This window comes from Erythrolamprus reginae, chromosome 2, assembly GCF_031021105.1.
Source record: "Erythrolamprus reginae isolate rEryReg1 chromosome 2, rEryReg1.hap1, whole genome shotgun sequence".
In the NCBI taxonomy this organism is placed as follows: Eukaryota; Metazoa; Chordata; class Lepidosauria; order Squamata; family Dipsadidae; genus Erythrolamprus; species Erythrolamprus reginae.
In genome coordinates, this window is record NC_091951.1 from 324226821 (window position 1) to 324250281 (window position 23461).

General features: G+C 41.0%; 2 protein-coding genes across 4 annotated transcripts in view; one reads left to right on the plus strand and one right to left on the minus strand.

Moving 5' to 3' along the window:
* The window catches only part of PLPP1 (phospholipid phosphatase 1), a 93846-nt gene extending 71734 nt beyond the window's left edge, over window positions 1-22112 (plus strand). For both annotated transcript variants that reach the window (XM_070743347.1, XM_070743346.1), the window contains exons 4-6: window positions 7402-7459; window positions 18611-18787; window positions 19436-22112. In XM_070743347.1, coding sequence (XP_070599448.1) covers window positions 7402-7459; window positions 18611-18787; window positions 19436-19561 — 361 coding nt within the window. In that variant the 3' untranslated portion in view covers window positions 19562-22112. The remainder of the gene's footprint in view (window positions 1-7401; window positions 7460-18610; window positions 18788-19435) is intronic.
* The window catches only part of MTREX (Mtr4 exosome RNA helicase), a 63864-nt gene continuing 60183 nt past the window's right edge, over window positions 19781-23461 (minus strand). For both annotated transcript variants that reach the window (XM_070743343.1, XM_070743344.1), the window contains exons 26-27: window positions 20611-20715; window positions 19781-20009 (exon numbers count right to left, since the gene is read on the minus strand). In XM_070743343.1, coding sequence (XP_070599444.1) covers window positions 19957-20009; window positions 20611-20715 — 158 coding nt within the window. In that variant the 3' untranslated portion in view covers window positions 19781-19956. The remainder of the gene's footprint in view (window positions 20010-20610; window positions 20716-23461) is intronic.

Sequence of the window (23461 nt, forward strand, 5' to 3'; positions counted from 1 at the left end):
TTTGGTCTTCACCATAGTGGAGTTTGGAGTGTGACGGTTAGAGGTTCTGGACAGGTGTCTTTTATACTGATAACAAATTCAAACAGGTGCCATTACTACAGGTTAATGGTTAATGGTTATACAGTACAATCTTGTCTTAAAAGCCTCCACAACTTGCGAAAGCAAGCCATTCCACTGGTTGTTTTCACTGATTAAAACCTGAGGAAAACACACCCTTCAGATATAATGGATTCCCAGTTTTGTTAGTATTGGCACACTACATATAATTTGTGGACAACTGTAACAGTTTATTTCATATTCGTTTTGGATGACATCATTTGTTTTAATTATTTAACTAAAGGCAGAATAAATAGTTTCTAGAATAACGTCTATTTGTACAAACATGCATTTACAACTACATAGAATGAATATGTAAAAATATATGTATATATGTATATATGTTTGTGCATGTGTGTGTATGTATATATGTGTGTGTGTGCAACATATTTTTTGCTGATAATGAAAAGAAAAAACAAAAAACAAAACAGACATACACACACATTACACACATTATACACACACACACAGTAGTCTCCCTTTTCATTATCAGCAAAAATGTTACACACACACACAAACACACTGTATATGTGTGTGTGTGTGTATATATATATATATATGTCACATGTTTTTTTTTGCTGAATTTGAAAATTAAGGGGGACTAGGATAGCACTATTTCGGCCTTGTTCTGGCCTCATCAGCTAGCCATACCCTTACTGGGATTTGATAATATATGATAGATAGATGATAGATATAGATATATAAATACAGTGGTACCTCTACTTACGAACTTAATTCGTTCTATGACCAGGTTCTTAAATTAGAAAGGTTTGTAAGAAGAAGCAATTTTTCCCATAGGAATCAATGTAAAAGCAAATAATGTGTGTAATTGGGGAAACCACAGGGAAGGTGGTGGCTCTGTTTCCTCCCAGGAGATTCCTAAAGAGGCCACGGATGCTTCTCCCCACCTTTTCCGGCCCTGTTTCCTTCCAGGAGATTCCTAGAGAGGCTCCACGGAGGCTTCTCCCTGCCTTCCGGTTACAGTTTCGGAGGTTCGGGTTTGTAAGTGGAAAATGGTTCTTGAGAAGAGGCAAAAAAATCTTGGACACCCAGTTCTTATCTAGAAAAGTTTGTAAGTAGAGGTGTTTGTAGGTAGAGATACCACTCTATATAGATATACAACTGTTTGCTGCCAGAATCATGTTGAAATGGGCAACTACACAAACATAAATAAATAAATAAATCTTATGTAGAGGATATTTTTTGAAGATTAGTCATGTCTTTCAGCGTAACCATATCCTTATTTGTATTCAGGTTTTTAATTTTCTTTAAACTGCAAGCTAAGCCTTTCTTTGAATATGTCAATATTGATATTAAAATGACATTTAAATCCACCTTTCTGAAAACATTTTAAAACCCACCTTATTTGACTTATTTCTCCAGATGTCAAATGTGTAATTAAAGGGACCAAGTCCTTATTTTAACTACTGTTAGTATCAAACGCCTTCTTTTAATATTGCATGGCATAGTAGCTTAAAAATACAGTATTTTAATTTACCTAAAAGGACAGCCTAATAAAACAAAGACATTTCAAAACCGAAGCAGTAACGTTTTGCCTCCAAACCTCTTCTGGTCTGCAAAACTCCACCATCCATTTTATTTTGTTTATTTTAGATTCTTTTAATTAAGAAAAAAATAGGAATCTTGTGTATTGTAATGTATCAGCTTCAAGCATAATTTTAATTTTCATGGATGCTTCTTTAAGTGCTTGCTAGGATGTCAATTTCCAATGCATTTGCAATCTAAAAGTTGGGAACTGTGTGTTAATGATTTCCTACAATGAAGCCCTATAGTGTTGAATCTTTATATGTATAAGAAGGTGAGAAATAAAGCCAGCTTAAACTTTTTTCTGGGATTCAACCATTTCTCCATTTTGGCCACAGCACTGACATGAAGGTGGAGTTTGATAGATGACATCAAGTGTTTTTGCCTTTGTAAAGACGAATGGTTCTGTATTTGTGCTTGTACATCTTAGTTACATAGATAAACTACATTAATCTATGAAGTGTACTACCTGGTAGGTGAAACTTGTAGTTCTTGAGATCAATGACCAGCTTTAATTATTAAATTCCAAAGGAGATGAATGTATAGCTGTGGATGATAGGCACTCGTTCCATACACCCTTAAGAAGTACAGTCAGTACTAGAACCATGCATATATAGAATACACGGAATTTAGAATTAAATGTGTTGAACAACCTGATAAGCTAAAGTAAAAGTATCTATTTATAGATTATTTAATACCAGCCACCATCTTTAGTTTGCAGATGGTCAGTGGTTGAGCTTGTAGTCATGATTGAAAGCAATTTTCTTGTTCATACATGGTTATAATTGACCGTGCAAGATACTATGGAAACTTTTGGTCTATATGAACTTGGATTTCAAAACTGGCTAGGAGCCCTTTAGTATATGAGGGACCCAAATACTTTTTGAATTTGTGAAATGGCTTCTGTCATTTTACGGACCTGATTTACAATGTATTGTGCGCATGGGGATTTTGGAGAGTTATATATTGATATACTACAGGTGGAGTATGCATAGATTGGGTAGGATACAGTTTCATTGCCTATAATCAAAGCAGATTCTGTCTTTCTCATCAAACAAACTGTGTCAAGGGCTTTCTTACTGAGGTAATACTCTTTGTATTGTGGAAACCATTTCAAATCCCAGAGCACAGATTCAGTTTCACTTGTCTAAAACCTTGAAATTAGATATTCAGAAGTTTTAAAATTAGCTGTCTTTTCAGGGATGAATAGAAAGCAGGTCCTCATATTCTCAACTACATGATCAAGAGCCAAAGACTCCATAGCAGGGATTGATTAATTGATTTGACTTCTGTGCATTTGGTGTAAGTGAGATGGCACTTGGCAATCAGACATAAAAATGGAGTATACAGTACTCATCCATCGCATGACCTTTAACAGAAGCATGTGTCCAAAAACATCTCCAGAGATAGCTGTGTCAGTGCTTTAGCTGGATACGTGTGTGTTGGTTTTGACAATGAAGACAAATGAGTACCGGTATATAGCTGCTCATACTTTGCAGACGTTTCAGATTAATAAAGGACTGCCCTGCAACTTAAAAAGGCTTGGTGCAATGATTTCTGCAGAAGCAATGGTTTGTTTCAGCCTACCTGAAAGAGTTGGAAATGGCACAAATGGAATCCAGTTTTTAAAATCCCGTTTGATGCTTATAGCAGGAAAAATGTAGCTGGTTATTCAGGCTGCCCGACCCTTGAAGAGGCTTCTAAAAGAAAAAAGAGTTGCCCTCTTTCCTTCCTTCTACCACGGAGTGTGCAGATCAAAATCTGAAAGGGCTTGGAGAGAGCATTAACATCTTTTGGCTCCTAAATCTTTTGCCATCTTGCCTCCCTTTAGACTAGTCTTAATGTATGCCTCTTCCCATTGTACATATGCATGCTTATACTTTTCAGAGGTCTGATATTGTTCTATGTGCAATCTTTGTTTTATTGATCACATGTACTATTCTAATTTTCTGAGATGAGGGATTTGGGCTTTTCATGAGTTATACCCAATAATCATCACAATTATGACAAATCAGGGCTTGAACTTTCTTGCCTTACATATAATGAGTCTCTCATATATTACGTTTCACTTTTTAAGTTGTATTACTGAAATAAATGAAATTTTGCACGATATTCTAATTTTTAGAGTTTCAGGTGTATTCTCTTGTGACTTAAACACCCCAGCTCAGGTCCCTCGTCCTTTTTAAGAGGCTTCATTCTATTCAGGGTGGCTCCTTGAGTTAACTTTTAGTGAGGTGAAATATGATTTTGTAATATGAGCTAAAATGGTTAACATAATTTGGTTGCATTCATGGTCACAATACAAACTGATTTCTAATGCTAAACATGCCATTTTCAGTATCCAAATTATTATACTGATGGCTTTGTGAAAGATACCTTCTTCAGATAATAATGAATTTTGGGCAAATCCATAGAAGAATTGTTCAAAGCATGTTTAAGAAAACATTACAAATCTAATTTCTCAGTACAGTATGTTGATAAAGGTAGTCCTCGACTTACAACCACAATTGAGCCCAAAATTTATGTTGCTAGGTGAGAAATTTGTTAAGTGAGATTTGCTGCATTTTATGAGTGTCTTTGCCACATTTGTTAAGTGAATCATTGCAGTTGTTAAATTAGTAACCTGGTTGTTAAGTGAATCTGGTTTCCCCATTGACTTTGCTTGTCAGAAGGTTGCATAAAATCACATAACCCAGGAACACGGCAAGTGTCATAAATGTGAGTCAGTTGTAAAGCATCCACATGGAAATCACAGGACCACAGGATGCTGCAAAGAAACGGTCATAATTCACTTTTTTCAATATTGTTGTAACTTCACAGTTCACTAAGTGAACTGTTGTAAATCAAGGACCACCTGCAGTGTTTTTCCATGAGACGTATGGTATGTATGTTTTGTGATGGAAAACCCCCCATCTCTTTCTAGATTGTTTCTCTTTTGATGAACCTAGAAAGAGCTCTGGTGCCAGATATCTTTAGTAGCTCCTTCATATTTTTAAATAACTTATTCTGGAAAGAAGTGTTAACATTAGTCTTAAGGGCCAGGGTGAGAAGTCCAAATAAAATGTATACTCTAGGTTTATATTATCTGACTTGTTGAAATAAACCTTTCTAAGAGAAAAGTATGCAAGGGGGCTTGTTATGTAACGATAACTTCCCGAAAGCTCTTGAGACCTGATGTATGATCTGCTATTGGGATGATTTAAATAATTTAACAACATGGCGAGAGAGGAAGATGAAATATAACTACATAAGAGATGGACACTTTCTCATTGTGGTTTGCTTATTTACCATTTAGGGCTGGAGGGACAAAGACTGAAGGACGTTTGTCTTCAGAAACGCTGCTAGAGTTTGGAAAATAAATGGCTGGCAGGAGGGACAAAATGTCCTGCTCTGAGGCTGCCTTTGGAAGAAAGAGTTGTAGATGAACATTTAGCAGTATCTCTATTGTGTCTCTACTTAAAATATTAAAATTATGGGCAGGCAGTGACTGAGAGAAGAAAAACAAAGGCAGCTGGGGAACTGATAAGCTATAAAGGACAGGTATTTCCAGCTGGAATTAGAGTACCATTAATAACTTTCTCTGAAGTTCTCTAGGAGAGACATGATCTTGACGGTAATCTGCGTCTGGAAACATGAAAGTATAGCTAATACAGTGATCCCCTGCTCGTTGCGAGGGTTCCGTTCCAGGAGCCCCCGCAACGAGCGGGTTTTCGCGAAGTAGCGATGCGGAAGTAAAAACACCTTCTGCGCATGTGCAGATTGTGTTTTTATTCCCACAGCGCTAGCGAGGAGCCGAAGATTGGGGGCGGCACGGCTGTTTGCCGCCGGCATGGAGGGCTTCCTAGCAGCCCCCCAAACCGGGGTTGGAGGTCCGGGGGGCGCTGGCTCTCGCCGCTTTCGAGCTGAATCCGGGAGCGAATTCGCTCCTGGATTCAGCTCGAAAGCGGCGAGAACGAATGGCAAGGAACGCCTTTTCTACGCCGTTCATTCTCGCCGATTTTGAGCTGAATCCAGGGGCGAATTCGCTCCTGGATGCGGCTCGAAAGCGGCGAGAACGAATGGCAAGGAACGTCTTTTCTACGCCTTTCATTCTCGCCGATTTTGAGCTGAATCCAGGGGCGAATTCGCTCCTGGATGCGGCTCGAAAGCGGCGAGAACGAATGGCAAGGAACGCCTTTTCTACGCCGTTCATTCTCGCCGATTTTGAGCTGAATCCAGGGGCGAATTCGCTCCTGGATGCGGCTCGAAAGCGGCGAGAACGAATGGCAAGGAACGCCTTTTCTACGCCTTTCATTCTCGCCGATTTTGAGCTGAATCCAGGGGCGAATTCGCTCCTGGATGCGGCTCGAAAGCGGCGAGAACGAATGGCAAGGAACGCCTTTTCTACGCCTTTCATTCTCGCCGATTTTGAGCTGAATCCAGGGGCGAATTCGCTCCTGGATGCGGCTCGAAAGCGGCGAGAACGAATGGCAAGGAACGCCTTTTCTACGCCTTTCATTCTCGCCGATTTTGAGCTGAATCCAGGGGCGAATTCGCTCCTGGATGCGGCTCGAAAGCGGCGAGAACGAATGGCAAGGAACGCCTTTTCTACGCCTTTCATTCTCGCCGATTTTGAGCTGAATCCAGGAGTGAATTCGCTCCTGGATTCGGCTCGAAAGCGGCGAGAATGAACGGCGTGGGCGGGCGAAGGGCGGGCGGCAGCGAGGAGTTTGCGTGGGCGGTGGGGAAACTCCTCGCTGACGCCAGCAAGAGGGGGAAGACTCAGGGAAGCCGCCCAGCAGCTGATCTCCCGGTTGCCATCTACGCATGCGTGCCCACGGGCACGCATGCGTAGATGGTATTTTGACTTCCGGGTTGAAAAATAGCGAAGTACCCTGTTCGCAATGGTTGGGGACGCAATAAACGGGGGATCACTGTATACTATGGTGCATTCTGATGTTGAAAGGTCAGGCTATATTGGCTGTGTCTTTTGGCAACGCTGCATCCAAGAATAGAAGACTAATTGTAATAGTCTGAAATCCTTGGCATGAATGTGCTTAGACACAGTGTTTGCTCTTCTCTCACTCTCATCCTTTCCATCCATATATGGAGATGATATGGTCTAGTCCTGCGAGGTTATGATCACCCCTTGCATCAAGGCTAGGAATTAAAACTTGTGAGGACCCAAAAAGTCAACTGAGCACCCCAAGCTATAAAATCCAAAACTGAGCAATCCTACATCTCCGAAGCTGTTCACATTTTATGTTTTAATCATGCTGCATCGCTTATGTTGTGGAGTAATACTCTCATAATCTTTTGAGCAGACAAGCTGAATTTCAAAGCAGAGCAGAATCAAATGGATAAATGCTAAAAGCATTGATCAATATATAGATGAACTTTTTAATTTATTAATTCAAGTGAACTCTGGCTAAAAACTCATTATGAATACAAATTACAAATTGTATATAAACTGTAAAAGCACTGTTATTGCTCTTCTTGTTTCTGTTTGGATCTGTTTATATCTTTGACTTTTCTTCCATGGATTCGGTGTAGCATTTTTTCTTCATAATTTTCCAGTAAGGAAAGTATGAGAAATAGTAACTTGTCCAAGATTATTCCATGTATTTTACCAAATTTTGCATCTCAAATGTGAAAAAAAAAAATTATGTTTGTTCTTCATTTCTCCCCTCCCCCTTTTAAAGGAACAGAGTTTTGTATGCTGAAAAAAACAAAAAACAAATACACAATCACTTATTTGGATTTATTATTCTTATTTTTCAGACTGTCATTTTACTCTGGACATTCATCGTTCTCCATGTATTGCATGCTGTTTCTAGCAGTAAGTATACATATTTTTAGCAGCTGGTTATGATGTTTAAAAAGTTTGAGGTGGAAATATTTGCTGCCTCAGCAGAATTTCTTTTGGGCTGTTTATGCAAGGTACGCATTAAATAAAAGTGATATGGGGGTGGAATAGGAGTGTTTGGAATGCTGGTCAATACCTACCAGCAGACTTCCATTGAATGAACAGGCTGTTTTCAGGACAGATGAACAAGTAATCAGATTGGGGGGTAAATGTAGTTAGCATTCTGCCTTTTGTATATTTGGTCTTAAATAGACCTGGTAAATTAATTTGACCATTATGCTGGTAAGGTATCAATAGCAAAGGGAACATAGCCAAACTCAACAAAACTAAGGACTCATTAAAGTTGAATCTTGCCTAAGAAAAAAGTGCAAAGCACAGCAACTGGCAATACTTAAAACGATGCTGAGATGCACATCTTCACCCTAGAGCAGGGGTAGGGAACGTTGGCTCTTCTGTGACTTGTGGACTTCAACTCCCAGAATTCCTGAGCTAGCATGATTGGCTCAGGAATTCTGGGAGTTGAAGTCCACAAGTCATATAAGAGCCAACGTTCCCTACCCCTGCCCTAGAGGAAGTTGACCTTCTGATGGCAGTACAAGAGCCTAGTTGCAGTATTTTTGATGTGGAAGACATCCCTCTTTCTTTACCATTACAACACAGTTAAACCAATTCTAAAAGACAATTTGTGAAACCCCAATTGCCATTTGTCTGAATCCCAATTACTGTATTTATTTATTTATTTATTAGATTTGTATGCCGCCCCTCTCCGTATACTCGGGACGGCTCACAACAATAACAAGAACAATGTAAAAACAAATCTAATAATTTAAAAAACACTAAAAACCCCATTATTAAAAGCAAACACACACACAAACATTCCATGTATAAACTGTATAGGCCCGAGGGAGATGTGTCAGTTCCCCCATGCCTGACGGCAGAGATGGGTCTTAAGAACTTTACGAAAGGCAAGGAGGGTGGGGGCAGTTCTAATCTCCGGGGGGAGCTGGTTCCAGAGGGTCGGGGCCGACACACAGAAGGCTCTTCTCCTGGGTCCCGCCAAACGACATTGTTTAGTCGACGGGACCCGGAGAAGGCCAACTCTGTGGGACCTAACCGGTCGCTGGGATTCGTGCGGCAGAAGGCGGTCCCGGAGGTATTCTGGGTAGCATGTGTGAATGCTCAATTTTTTAAAAAAATCTTTTACATTGCATAGAAAGAATGTAATGTTTATATAGTATATCATTCAATTGAAAGTTTTAAAAACAAAGGTTAAAAACTAATATAAATCAATATAAAGTAAAAAAGAAAAAGAAATTGGAGAGAGCTAAAAGTACAAGAAAGGAAAAGGGGAAAAAAAAGATGTTTCAAATCTTCTTTACAGCAGTTACAGGCAGGGGTGGGCTACTGCCTGGAGGGGGGGGGAGAAAGCAGTAGGGTAGTGAAAATGGAGCTCCACCCCAGAGCACCCAATCTGCACTGAAAGATGTTGAAAGAAAATGCATAAGCCACACCCACAGTGTGGTAGTAAAACTTTGGTAGCCCTTCACTGGTTACAGGTATAATGGTAAATTTATCTTTTTCTACAGTTATACCGTGACTTCCTTCTTTCTCTGATCTATCATGTCTAATTATCAAAACAATAAATCATAAGTTCATTTTTTTTCTATTTTATGCAAAAAGTGCATCAGTTATTATCTTACATCAAAGAAGTCAGTTTTGGTTATCTCAGCTAATTCTAGCATCTTCATCAAACCTTTCCTTCATTATAGAGATTGCTGATATATTTATTCTCTTGAGTTTATGTTTTTCAGTATCCATATACAAACCTAAAATTGTCCATCAATTTTAGTAATTTCACTAATATATGGTATCTACCTCTCATGCCATCCCAAACAAATTATCTCTTGAACCTCCACCAGGAAAAAAAAGATGCCTGTATTTCTATGTCTTGCAACTTAAAAGTGAAATCAACTTCAGAAAGATTAATGACATCCCATGATTTTTATCTAATAGAGTAAACAGACAGAGGGTTTAAAATATGAAGCTGCCTCTTTTTTAATGTGTTACATGCACTTCCATATGAATGTGAAAAAGGGGTAGAGCTTCAGTTACATAGAGCTGTCATGGCTGCTACTTGACTATTTTTAATCACTTGCTTGAACACTTCTAGGTAGAAGTGGAGAACTATAATAGTTTTTTGTAGTGCTGAGCTGCTTTTTAAATCACATTCAGAGTAGCCCTAAACAAATTTTAGAGCAGTAATTGAAGCAAGACTACAGTATTCTTATTTTCAGTAAATAAGAATGTTCCTTTGGCCACTACAATGAACGGGCAAGAACACAATAAAATCTAATCATAAATCTTGAAAGTCAGCAATACAAAAGTAGATAAAAAAATAAACATTAAAAAATAGTCAATGAATCATTTTAAGCTGATGCTGAAAATAATTCGTTTAGTACTAGGCACTCATCCATGAGAAGAGCATTCTTGCCTCTTTTTATTATTCACAAATTTCTCATTTGCTTCAGTGGGTCAGAGTAACTGGCAAACCTAATTTGTATTTGTCTTGACATTGTTTTTTTCTTCAGTTTAGAGAAATTGCCCATTTGTTTTGAGGGATTCCTTCAATTTATAAAAGAAGGAGGGAGTGGTGCTCACATTTTTATTCCCTCAAACTAACATTTCCTAACCCGGCCTCTTGTTTTGATTAAACTGCCACTAGTCCTGACCATATGAAGGCATATAGCCAAACAAAGTTGCCTTGTTGGGCATGGTTGACATGTCACAAAGTATTCACTGCCTTGACTTATTTATATAATAAAGATGGGATTTAAGAAATCTGAAGAAATAAATTGAAAGTGAATTTTGGTTACAAGACGTCTAACCAATTTCTTTTTAATAAAAGCTGCACAGTTTGCCTTAGCTTCATGTTCTTAATTTACAATAAGAATATTGGACAGAAAGGATTCTTGACAATACATTATAAAGCACTAATGACATGTTGAACTTCATGGGGAAATGCTCTCCCCCTCCTTTCCTTGGGCATAGCATGAATTAGAACGGATGTTGAGAATGTCTGAGGAATTTCTCTGTAGGAACACTCTTAATTCTTCAATGAGTTGGTGGTATTCTTGAATGTTGCAACGAAGAGTTGGTTCGGTTGTGAAGCTCTTTCCTATTAAAGTGTCTTGCCTCTTGCAACATACAGAAGTGGGCTCCATTAAATAGTGCAGGATTTTCTCCACTGTCAGTCGGAGACATCTGCTAACCTGTTTCAAATGTTCTTTCCAAGCTGCTTCATCCTGGGGCTTGCACGCTTGGCTCCAGCTGTGAGTCTGTGCTGCTCGTGACTCTCCAGTTCCTCACATGTGGCATTACTCACAACTTGGATTAATCATCAGCAGACGCTTCAGACTCACAGCCTCTGGAGGACCAAAGGAATCTCACATATGTTAGTGTGACTGACTGCGCACACAAACAAAAATCCCCAAGCCAACCCCCAAAACTACAGTTGTGCAATCCAGCCACATTGACAACTAGATTGCAGTTCTGAATAAACTGTTGGCACTTCATATTCTCCTTATTCCGTCACAATGTTCATTTCAAATTCTGCCCTTTAAAACCCTCCAGAATGTAATAGGGTCCACATGCTTTTTGAACAAGGTTTTGTTTGGACTGGGCAGATCTTCAAACCTGCTGGTTACCTACCGTATTTTTCAGAGTATAAATTGCACCTTAGTTTTTTGAGATGAAAATAGGGAAAAGAATCTGCTTACCAGGTGTTCATCTGGCTGGCATCCTTAGTCTGGTCAGCTTCAGCACATTATTTTATTCCTTGGTTAGGGCTTTAGAAAAACTTTATTCGGAGAGAGTAACAATGAAAGAGCTTGCAAGCTAGTAAGAGCTGGGAACATCATTAGCACCTGGAAATAAACATTCAGAGCAAATAGAGCAATGGAAAAAACCCTGCAAAGACTTAGGGCTTGGAAAACATTCTTTGCAGAAAGTAACAATGAAAGAGCTTGCAAGCCGGTAAGAGCTGGGAACATTGTTAGCACCTGGTTAGGGCTGGAAAGAAACATTCGGAGCAAGTAAAGCAAAGAAAAACAAAACAAAACAGAAAACAACAAAGACAGGGTTTGGAAAACTTTTTTTTGCAGAGGGTATGGGTATGTTGTCATCTTGATAGGCTTCAGTGGTAACTAAGTGAATATTTTGCTAGGTAACTCTGTTATAAAATAGTTTGTGGGGCTTTTCCACAATGCTTTAAAAGTCCCTCTTATCATATCTTCCTTTTTATGAATAGCATATGCTGTTAACTTCTTTTCTCTTGAACTCTTAGAGATGACCTACTGTTATGCTGTCAGCTAAACTGACAATACTGTACAATACTCCCCCATTGTTAAAGGGCTGTTTGACCTGCAAAGCACAATGGAAAAACTCCTCATTTCTGGGCAAAATGTTGTTTGATGACAATTTTTCCTACTATTAATAATTAAAAATACCAATGTAAAGCCACTTCAAAGGAACTTTGGGTACATTTATTACAGATTAAAGGAAACATTGAGTCCTGATTAGTATTTTCTTTTTAAGGGCTGAGTGGATGGTACATTACTATTAGGTTTAACTCAGACTCACAGAATGCATCTTTGGTTTTCATCCACACTAGGGGAACCTCAACTGCTAACTGATCATTTGTTTCCATCCTTTTGCTTAGGGCCAGCAAGCTTAGAAATGCCTTGGCACTGTCTTCATGGCGGGCATCTTTCAAACTCCCACCTGGATTGATTGATTGACCGATGATTAACTAATATTAAGATCTGATTTTATACCATTAATTATTAATTTTATGAATTTTCTCTACTTCTATTTTTATATGTATTTATTGTGACACATTTTATTAGTGTTTTTAACTACTATTAATTTGATTCTTTTTTAATATTATTGGAGGGTCTTTTAATTAATGGATGATTGGAGTAGACATAATCTTGTGCATGGAGTGAATGATTGGTATGAGTGTGATGGTTGGGGTGGGTGGGAGTACGGTATGAATGAGAAAATTGGAAATAGTATGAATGATGGATTTGGCCCACCTGACGCCGGAGAGGCGGGAGGAGCGGGGGCACTAATCTCTGGGGTGAAAGAGGGTCAGAATATCCCGGTGTTGCTGGGGAGAGGCAGATATGGCGGGGGCCACAGAGTTATCCGTTCCAGGGGAACGAGGGATCGTTGCTTAATAACGATCCTTTGTTCTGGCTCTGTGAGCTCAACCTTGGGTACTGGTGATGAGTGTAATTCTGGCCCTGGGCTCAGGTTGCTGCTGCTTAATGCCAGGTCGGTGGTAAATAAAGCTCTCCTCATCCGGGATTTAATCCTGGATGAGGAGGCCGACCTGGCATGTATTACTGAAACCTGGCTGGGCCCAGAGGGGAGTTCCTCTCTCTGAAATTTGCCCAGCTGGATTTCAGATATGGCATCAACCTCGACCCCAGGGAAGGGGGGGGAGGAGTGGCTATTATAGCCAGGGAGAGCCTTTGCCTACGTAGACTCATAGAGATTTGCTCCAGAGATTGTGGATTGCGAGTCTCTCTTGATGAAGTTGGACTTAGGGGTTCAGGTGGGCTTGTTTCTCACGTACCTACCTCCCAGCTGCGTGTCAAAAGCCCTGCCTGTGCTGCTCGAGGAGGTAGCCGGGTTGGCGGTGGAGTTCCCCAGACTTATTGTCTTGGGGGACTTCAACCTGCCGTCACTCGGCGAAGCCTCTGGACTGGCACAGGAGTTCATGGCCACCATGACAGCCATGGACCTGACTCAAGTAATACAGGGTCCGACGCACGAGGGAGGGCACGCACCTGACATGGTATTCCTCTCTGAGCAATTGAGCAATGGTCTGAGACTAAGGGGCTTAGAAGTATTGCCTTTGTTATGGTCAGACCATTTTCTACTATGGCTTGACTTCCTGGCTCCAATCCTTCCCCGCAGGGAGGCGGAACCAATTAAGATGTTCCGCCCCAGACGCCTGATGGACCCAGAGGGCTTTCAGACGGCGCTTGGGGTTATTCCAGATGCACTCGTCCACAGTTCGGCGGAATCTCTTGCGGAAGCCTGGAACAAGGCTGCAGCGGAGGCTCTTGATCGGATTGCGCCTTTGCGACCTCTCCGTGGCGCTAGACCCCGTAGAGCTCCATGGTTCAACGAGGAGCTCCGGGAGTTGAAACACCAGAAGAGACGTCTAGAGAAGTGATGGAGGAAGAGTAAGTCTGAATCTGATTGAACACTTGTAAGAGCTTTTATTAAGACTTACAAAGTGGCGCTCAAGGCGGCAAGATGTGCGTAACATGCCGCCTTGATTGCATCAGCGGAATCCCGCCCGGCCGCTCTGTTTAGGGTGACCCGCTCCCTTCTTAATCATAGGGGAGTTGGGGAGCCCTTACAGAGTAGTGCCGAGGATTTTAACACGTTTTTCGCTGATAAAATCACTCAGATCCGGGCGGACCTCGACTCCAATTGGAAAACAGTCGGCTGACGAGTCAGTTGAGGTGACTGGGGCCCGTACTTGTTCATCTGTCTGGGAAGAGTTTGATCTGGTGACACCTGATGAAGTGGACAAGGCCATTGGAGCTGTGAGTTCCGCCACCTGTTTACTGGATCCGTGTCCCTCCTGGCTGTTTTCGGCCAGCAGGGAGGTGACACGGAGCTGGGTCCAGGAGATTATCAACGCTTCCTTGGGGAGGGGATCCTTCCCATCATCCTATAAAGAGGCGCTCGTGCGCCCCCTCCTCAAGAAGCCTTCCCTGGACCCAGCTGTACTTAATAACTACCGGCCAGTCTCCAACCTTCCCTTTACGGGGAAGGTTGTCGAGAAGGTGGTGGCACTCCAGCTCCAGCGATCCTTGGAAGAAGCCGATTATCTAGGTCCCCAGCAGTCGGGTTTCAGGCCCGGTTACAGCACGGAAACTGCTTTGCTCGCGTTGATGGATGATCTCTGGCGGGCCCAGGACAGGGGTTTATCCTCTGTCCTGGTGCTTCTTGACCTCTCAGCGGCTTTCGATACCATCGACCGGCTGGAGGGGTTGGGGGTGGGAGGCACTGTTCTCCAGTGGTTCTCCTCCTACCTCTCCGGTCGGTCGCAGTCGGTGTTAGTGGGGGGTCAGAGGTCGACTCCGAGGTCTCTCCCTTGTGGGGTGCCTCAGGGGTCGGTCCTCTCCCCCCTGCTATTTAATATCTACATGAAACCGCTGGGTGAGATCATCCAAGGGCATGGGGTGAAGTATCATCAGTACACTGATGATACCCAGCTCTACATTTCCACCCCATGTCCAGTCAACGAAGCAGTGGAAGTGATGTGCCGGTGTCTGGAGGCTGTTGGGGCCTGGATGGGTGTCAACAGACTCAAACTCAATCCGGATAAGACGGAGTGGCTGTGGGTTTTGCCTCCCAAGGACAATTCCATCTGTCCTTCCATTACCCTGGGGAGGAAATTATTGACCCCCTCGGAGAGGGTCCGCAACTTGGGCGTCCTCCTCGATCCACAGCTCACATTAGAGAACCATCTATCAGCTGTGGCGAGGAGGGCGTTTGCCCAGGTTCGCCTGGTGCACCAGTTGCGACCCTATCTGGACCGGGACTCACTGCTCACAGACACTCATGCCCTTATCACCTCGAGGTTCGACTACTGTAATGCTCTCTACATGGGGCTACCTTTGAAAAGTGTTCGGAAACTTCAGATCGTGCAGAATGCAGCTGCGAGAGCAGTCATGGGCCTACCTAGGTATGCCCATGTTTCACCAACACTCCGCAGTCTGCATTGCTTGCCGATCAACTTCCGGTCACAATTCAAAGTGTTGGTTATGACCTTTAAAGCCCTTCATGGCACTGGACCAGAATATCTCCGAGACCGCCTGCTGCCGCACAATCCCAGCGACCGATTAGGTCCCACAGAGTGGGCCTTCTCTGGGTCCCGTCAACTAAACAATGTCGGTTGGCGGGCCCCAGGGGAAGAGCCTTCTCTGTGGCGGCCCCGGCCCTCTGGAACCAACTCCCCCCAGAGATTAGAACTGCCCCTACTCTCCTTGCCTTTCGTAAGCTCCTTAAGACCCACCTGTGTCGTCAGGCATGGGGGAACTGAGACATCTCCCCCGGGCATATACAATTTATGAATGGTATGTGTGTATGTATGTGTGTTTAGAAAATGGGGTTTTTAAAATGTTTTTAGTAGAAATTTAGATTTGTTGTAAATTGTTTTTTCACTTTGTTGTGAGCCGCCCCGAGTCTGCGGAGAGGGGCGGCATACAAATCTAAATAAACAAACAAACAATAAACAAACCACTTAACCCCTTATACTCCCTGCAATTGGCAGCAATCCAAAAGCTTGCACAATATTCATGAAAAATCAATTGGAAACATCCCAATTATATAACTCTTGGTTCCCGTGTATTATTGATAGAATTATACAGAGCTGGGGTGGCGCAGCAGGCAGAGTGCTGTACTGCAGGCCAATGAAGCTGACTGTAGATCTGCAGGTCAGCAGTTCAGATCTCATCACCGGCTCAAGTGGGTAAAATGAGGACTCGGATTGTGGGGGCAATATGCTGGCTCTGTTAACAAGTGCTATTGCTAACATGTTGTAAGTTGCCCTGAGTCTAAGGAGAAGGGCGGCATAACAATCAAATAAATAAATAAATAATTATATGCCACTCCAATTTAAAGATTCTAAAGTATTAAATTATTAGCTACCCAAAACTTGCAATAATCTCAACCTTGAGATGCCTAATGGCATCCAAGTAACAGCTTTTTGAAAGATGGTGGAACTTGGTGTTTAGATGAATATAAGATTGTAATTACTTGTGCGGATAAAGGAAAGAAGATTACAGAATCTTTTTGGTTTAATATACGATATCTTGTGTAAATGTTAAAGAAAGACTTCTCGAAGCTTTGGATGAATTGGTAAATCTGTCATAAATTTATTTCATTTCCTCATTAATCACATTATTTTAACATCTGAAGAAGAGAGGCAGCAGCAAATGTTGTTTCTTCTTTATTTCTGCCGGGAGCCTGGCAAAACACTGAGCAACTTGGTGCCCCTAATATATGGAAATAAAAATCCATGAATAAACATTAAAGCCACCTTTCCTGTTTTGCCATCTCAGTTGTTCAGAGTCCTGCTTTATGAAACCATTCCTACTTCAGGGAGGTTCAAACACCACATTTTAATCATTCATTCATTTTTGACATATTGGCAAGTCGGATAAAATCCTACCAGCTACCACCTAGCTCACAGGCACTCAACCCGTTTTGTGTTCAAACCACAAGCTTCTAAACTACTGTCTTAAGGTTCCACCTTTTCTCCCACTCATAACCACATATACCACCTTCCCTCCTACAAGCGTGATGTCGCTCTGCCAACTACAGCAATTGCTTGTGTGTGGAAAGCATATTAGCCAAATAAAGCATTTTTCAATGTCTTCAGTGGAATTCCTAAACTGGAAAAAAGGATGAATGCCAGGACACTATTGCCAGCCTGCTTTTTTTAGACCACCAGAATAATTCTTGACTCTAGTTCCCATTGGAAATAAAATGGTTTACCTTAGTGTAACGGTCACAGACACAGAAAAGGTCTAGAGAAAATTGTTTGGCTTGGAGCACTACTGTGCAATTTTACTATGTTGAACTTCATTCCTGCCTTCGTGTCAAAACTCCCACATTCATCTTTGAAGAATATGCCTGCAGCATGTCTTAAACTTCAATCATACAAACATTTAAGAAAATCAGACCAAGTACAGCTTGAATCCAGGAAAAACTTACCTGGTTATTTAAAAATTGCTCCATATAGCATTAAACATCAATCTTTTTATAGCGGAATGACACAAATGAGTACCAAAAGGGTAATGTAATCACTACTTTCAGAAATCTAAGTCTGCATATGTGCATTCAAATAGATCTAGTGTTTCTAGCAGGCAGGTAGCTTTTTATGTTTATCTTTGGAAGCACATGAACTGCATGCGACTTGCAGTTCAGTTCATAACTTTACATGATTTGCTTCTGTCAGTATTTTTCATGCCCAGGACACTAAATAATTAATTGTTGAATAGTTATAGTATATGAGGATAAATTACTTGCCAACACCTTAGTGCTCCTCCCTTATGAATATTAAGGAACTAGGATCAGTTCTAGCCAAATATTCCTTGGGAAGAAGGAGCAGTTTTGTGACTATTCTGAAGACAAGTGGAAGCTCCTTCAGAAGATGCTACGTCTCAGTGATGGTGAACCTTTTCCCCCTCGGGTGCTGAAAGAGCATGTGCACATGTGTGAGTGCCCACACCCATAATTCAATGCCTGGGGATGGTGAAAACAGCTTCCACGCCCCCTGCAGCCCGGAAACGGCCTGTTTCCCAACTTCCAATGGGCCCAGTAGGCTCATGTTTCGTCCTCCCGAGTTTCCAAAGTCTTCCCTGAAACGGGGAGGATAAAAACATCCTCCCCCCCCCAAGAGGCTTTCAGAATGCCAAAAATGCCCTCCCAGAGCCCCTGGGCAAGCCAAAAATCACTTGGCCGGCACCCACATGCATGTTGGAGCTGAGCTAGGGTAACGGCTCGCATGCTAGCAGATATGGCTCCATGTGCCACCTGTCGCACCCGTGCCATAGGTTTGCCATCACTGCTATGTCTGGTTTTGGTTATATTACTGCTACTGTTTTGTGATTAATATTGTCATACTCTATTTACACACCTCAGAATATTTGTAAGGAAATGTTTTTTTCACAGTGACCGTCAAAGAAATAATTGTGGCATGGACTGGCTCCTTATTCAGAAAAGACAACCATAACAACATTTGTAACTTATTGAACACCATACCACCTTGAATTTAAAAATGGGCAACACTATACATACATATACAGGCCGCTAGAAAGGGTGTCTGTAAAAATGTTACGTACAATACTGAATATGGAGAAACAGCACTCAAGTTGTCTTTATGCTTATATTCGCAAGGTGATCTACCCGCCTTTTGGAATGCTGATACTATATCCATTACTATCCATTATATGATTGTATTTTCTTTAAAAAAATCAAACACTTTTGACAGATCTTCCATACTCTTGCTGAAAGTGCCTTTCTTGGTTTTAGCTTTATCTGCAGGCCAGAATGAGACATGACTGGGCAAGACTTTTGCGTCCTACAGTGCAGTTTGGACTTATCGCTTCATCCATTTACGTGGGCCTCTCCCGTGTCTCTGATTACAAACACCACTGGAGCGACGTATTGACTGGACTCATCCAGGGAGCAGTAGTAGCAACCCTTATCGTAAGTCTGTAACCATTTTTTCCCCTACCACCTGATCAATTCCATTTTCAAACAAGTTAATTTGACTTAAGCCTTTCTAGGGGTTTTTCCCCTTGAAATAAATCACAAACAGGCTTTCATTTATTTAAACCACCAGTTGTGTGTGGCATAGGTTCACTGCAATGGGGAAAAGATGACATAAAATTTTGCATTTGCCAATACTATACTGCTCAAAAAAATAAAGGGAACACTCAAATAACACATCCTAGATCTGAATGAATGAAATATTCTCATTGAATACTTTGTTCTGTTGAATGTGCGCAACAGCATGTGAAATTGTCAATCAGTGTTGCTTCCTAAGTGGACAGTTTGATTTCACAGAAGTTTGATTTACTTGGAGTTATATTGTGTTGTTTAAGTGTTCCCTTTGGGGTTTTTTTTGAGCAGTGTCTATTCACCAGTATTGTGGCAGCCTTTTGCCACATTTCAGTATCCCATTATCGCACATATTGGTCTTTCCCCGCACCTGCTCTGTAGATCAACTGTTGAGTGTCAGCCACCACTTCTAGAGAGAATCTTCCAGTTAGAGTGTGCACAGAAGGACAGTAACAATAATATAAGTTCTGTCCTATCTGCTGATGTGTAATACCAACTATTGTGTCCCTACAGGTTGTGTATGTCTCAGATTTCTTCAAGGAGAGAGGCCGTACATTTAAACAGGAGGAAGATTCACATACAACTCTACATGAGACGCCTACCAACGGAAATCACTATGGCAGTAATCACCAGCCATGATATGTGCAACAGCTATGATCCTGTGGAATCTCCTGCTATTTAAAAGGAAAATTTCACAAATAGTCCTTTTTTATGTATAAAAAACAAATAAATGCCTTTTGAAGGGACTGCTGCTGCTATACCTCATAAGTGCTCACTTTACATGTATATAGTTAACAACAATGTATCTAAAAACCTCAAATTTCTATTGGTTCAAGCTTATGCTTTATAAACACAATATCCTGACTTTTTTTTTAATTAAAATAATGTATATAATACTTATTACAAACAACAATGGAATACATTCAAAATAAGAATCTGTCTTGCTTGGAAAGAGGAAGCACTGGTCATTTTAGTGGCTCTTTCTTGTAGTAACTGCTGCAGAATGAAGCCTGTTCAGACACCACACATTCTTCCTATAGGTAAAGACTTGCAGCAAACACAATGTCTCTCTTGATTTTTGTAATTGCTGTTGAGAATTAAAAAAAGAAAAGAATGTATCCAACATTAATGACATAGTTATAGTCAGATGCTACCTGCTCATGCTAATACGATGGAACTAAAATCCAGTGCTGAATTTTCAAGATATTGTACAGCTATTTTGACTATGGGGAAACATTAGCAGACTCCTAGATAACTCCCCTTTTCTACACAAATCAAACTCTGCAACAAGCAGATTATAATGAGCTGGGGTGGCACAGCAGGTAGAGTGCTCTACTGCAGGCCACTGAAGCTGGCTGTAGGTCTATAGGACAGCGGGTCAAATCTTATCACCGGCTCAAGGTTGACTCAGCTTTCTATCCTTCCCAGGTGGGTAAAATGAGGACCCGGACTGTGGGGGCAATATGCCGGCTCTGTTAACAAGTGCTATTGCTAACATGTTGTGAGCTGCCCTGAGTCTAAGGAGAAGGGAGGCATAAAAATCAAATAATAATAAACAAACAAATAAATAAAGGCATGTTCAGTTCAAATTGAATACTTGGGCTTGGGGGCCAAGCAATTTTAAACAGGTTGTAAATATATTCTATATTTTAAGACGCATGTATTTATGTAATATTGTACATACAAACCTTCTGCAAATTTGTTTTCCAGTTCTGTATTTCCAATGGCCTTTGCTGCTTGGCACATCTGTCTAAGCAATTCTTCTAACCTCCTCATACATCGAATGATGCTACCTGAATGAGGAAATGTACATAGACAGAAAACGATAGATTCATGTTAAAAGTCATTTTCTACAAAGAAATGAGCCCTTTCTATGAAGCAGGACTGTTGCCTCTAATATGGAGTTTTTGGGTGGAGCTGTATATAAAATCAAGCTCATTCATTCAATTTTCTTCTGCTGAAGCAAAAAGAACACAATTTTTTAAAAAATGGCTCTGATATCCAGAGATTATTTCTTTTATGTAGGACAGGCTCTGGTTACCCATTCCTGAAATTTATGTTTAACAAGGGGTCTACTTTGTGGTCTTTGAGGCATTCCAAGATATCCCCCACCCTCTCTGCTTCGGGAACAGCATACGAGAGACTTCGTGTATTATATCTTGGCCTTAGCATATGCCATAAATTTATTGTAAAAGCAGGTTATTTAAAACAAAGAACCCAGAATATAGCTATCCTCCTTCCTGTATATTTTCAGATTTTGCATTGACACCTATGAAACACTCTTGTTTCAAACATTCTGGGAAGCAGGAATGAAAAGAGCTGGAACTGGAAAAGTAGCCTAGGGAGTATAGATTAAGGCAGGGAACAGATTTTTTTTGCTATTGATGACAGTTTGAAGAAATGAGGCCCACATAACGAACAATTTCATCTATTTGAAAGATTAAATTTGATTGCCTTATTGCAAATCTAGCAACTCTTTTAAAAAGTCATCTGGAGCCTGTTATCAAAAGGAAATAAACCTGAGCCACAAGAGCTTGACCTGCTGTTTAAGCAAACTTATTCTGAGAAAGAATAATTTTTATATCAAAGGATATAAAAATAAGGGGTATAAAGAAGATATTGACATCAAGGGAACCGTCCTTGTCATATAGAAAAAGTGTTACATCAAATCAGGCAACAAATAAATTCCATTTGCCAAGAATCTGCCGCTTGTATTTTCCCACTTTCTCTACAAATTGACAATATGTCACTAAAACTTTACTTCAATGTACTTTGCTGTGACAGAGAAAAGTGCCTTTCAGTATTACTGTTCACTTTTGGAAGCATTTCTGTTTGCTTATCTGATGTATGGAAATAAATATTTGCAATTTACATGGAGTTAACAAAAAACAAGTTATGCTGGTATTGTCAGTGCCTTGTCTATGTTTTATATAATTTTCTACCTTAACAGTGGATATTGCTATTGTGGGCACCTTAACCGAATTTATTCATCCCATTCTGCCTAGTATTGAACCACAACACTACTAGCTCATTGTGCAACTCTGGTCTCTCATTTTAAAAATTGTCAATTTGCTTACTGGAAAACCTTTTATCGCATGGGGAATGAAAGAGGAAATTTTTATATCACATTTATAAATGCAACTGTTGCCTGGCTGTTTCACTGCAATCAATAAAATACATACCTAACAAAGGTAACTTCAGGCCTCCTTTATTTTACGTTCCTGGGACCCCTGATCCTTGTATCTCAATAAATGGCATAGTAGAAGACGGACATAATGAAAGATTTACTTATATCTAATCTCATTTTCCCCTGATTTATAAAGGGTGTAGATGCTAACAATCTCATTATAAGAAATTATTTTTTTCCTTGGAATAATGATTTAAACAGCTCACAAAATCTTTTGAATCTGCAAAAATTTAGGGACCCTTTAGTATTTTAAGGAAATACAGTGGCACCTCTACTTAAGAACTTAAGAACCTGGTCATGGAACGAATTAAGTAGAAAAGTTTGAAAGTAGAATCAATGTAAAAGCAAATAATGCATGCAAACCCATTAGGAAAGAAATAAAGCTTGGAATTTGGGTGGGAGCAGGAGGACACTGCAGAGGAAAGAAGGTGAGGTGAGGGGAATCAAAAAAATCCAAAACTTTAAGGCTTTTAAAAAAAAGAGGGACTCTGAGGCAGCGAGGAGGAGCAGGTGCTTCCCATACACCCAATGTGAGGCTGCCTCCCATATACTGCCAGAGAGAAATCCAGGCGGGCGAGAGGGGGGAACCTGACTCCTTTGACTGAAAGGCGGCTGCTACTGCTGCTACCTGCTTACTCTTCCTTCCCATGCTGAAGGGCTCCCCTCTTCTCACGGTTGCTCGCTTTGTAGCCGGCGCCTTTCCTTCACTGTGGTGACTCCTCGGTTTGGCTGAAGCCGAGTTGATCCGGCTGAAGTGAAGCACGCCCTTTTGCCTTTCCTCGCCCAGACACTCCGGGAGGCAACCTCACACCAGGTGTATGGGTGGCAGCATGAGGGCGTCACCACAGTGAAGTGTTTTATTCCCTCTCCAAGTGCCCAGAGAAAGGAAAACGCTCCATTCGCTCTGGACTGCCAAAGCCTCCTTAAGCGCCACCAAAAGGCTCCTCTGGCAGCCCAGAAAAGCCCGAGATAGCTGGGATTAAAGGGAAAATGACAGGAAACTGGACGGGCCTTCGTACCGCTCTCAAATTTCCTGTTTCTTATCTAGAAAAGTTCTTAAGTAGAGGCGTACTGTACTCTAATTCTCAAAAATTAAGTTTTTATAACTTTTGTTTGTTAGTAAAGTAAAGATTCACTATATAAAAAACCCGTCAACTTGGGAAAAGGGGCTTCAAACAAGTACATGTACAAGAAAGGAAGAAATCCTTTGGTACATTTATATTTACACCAAGTTTCAACCCACAGTCAGAGAATTTCTTTCTAAGTCACATTTACCAAATACATAGAACTTGTCCGCCCGTTGTTTATCACGTTGCAACCTTTGAATTTTGCAGTGATTTTGGCAAAGAAAC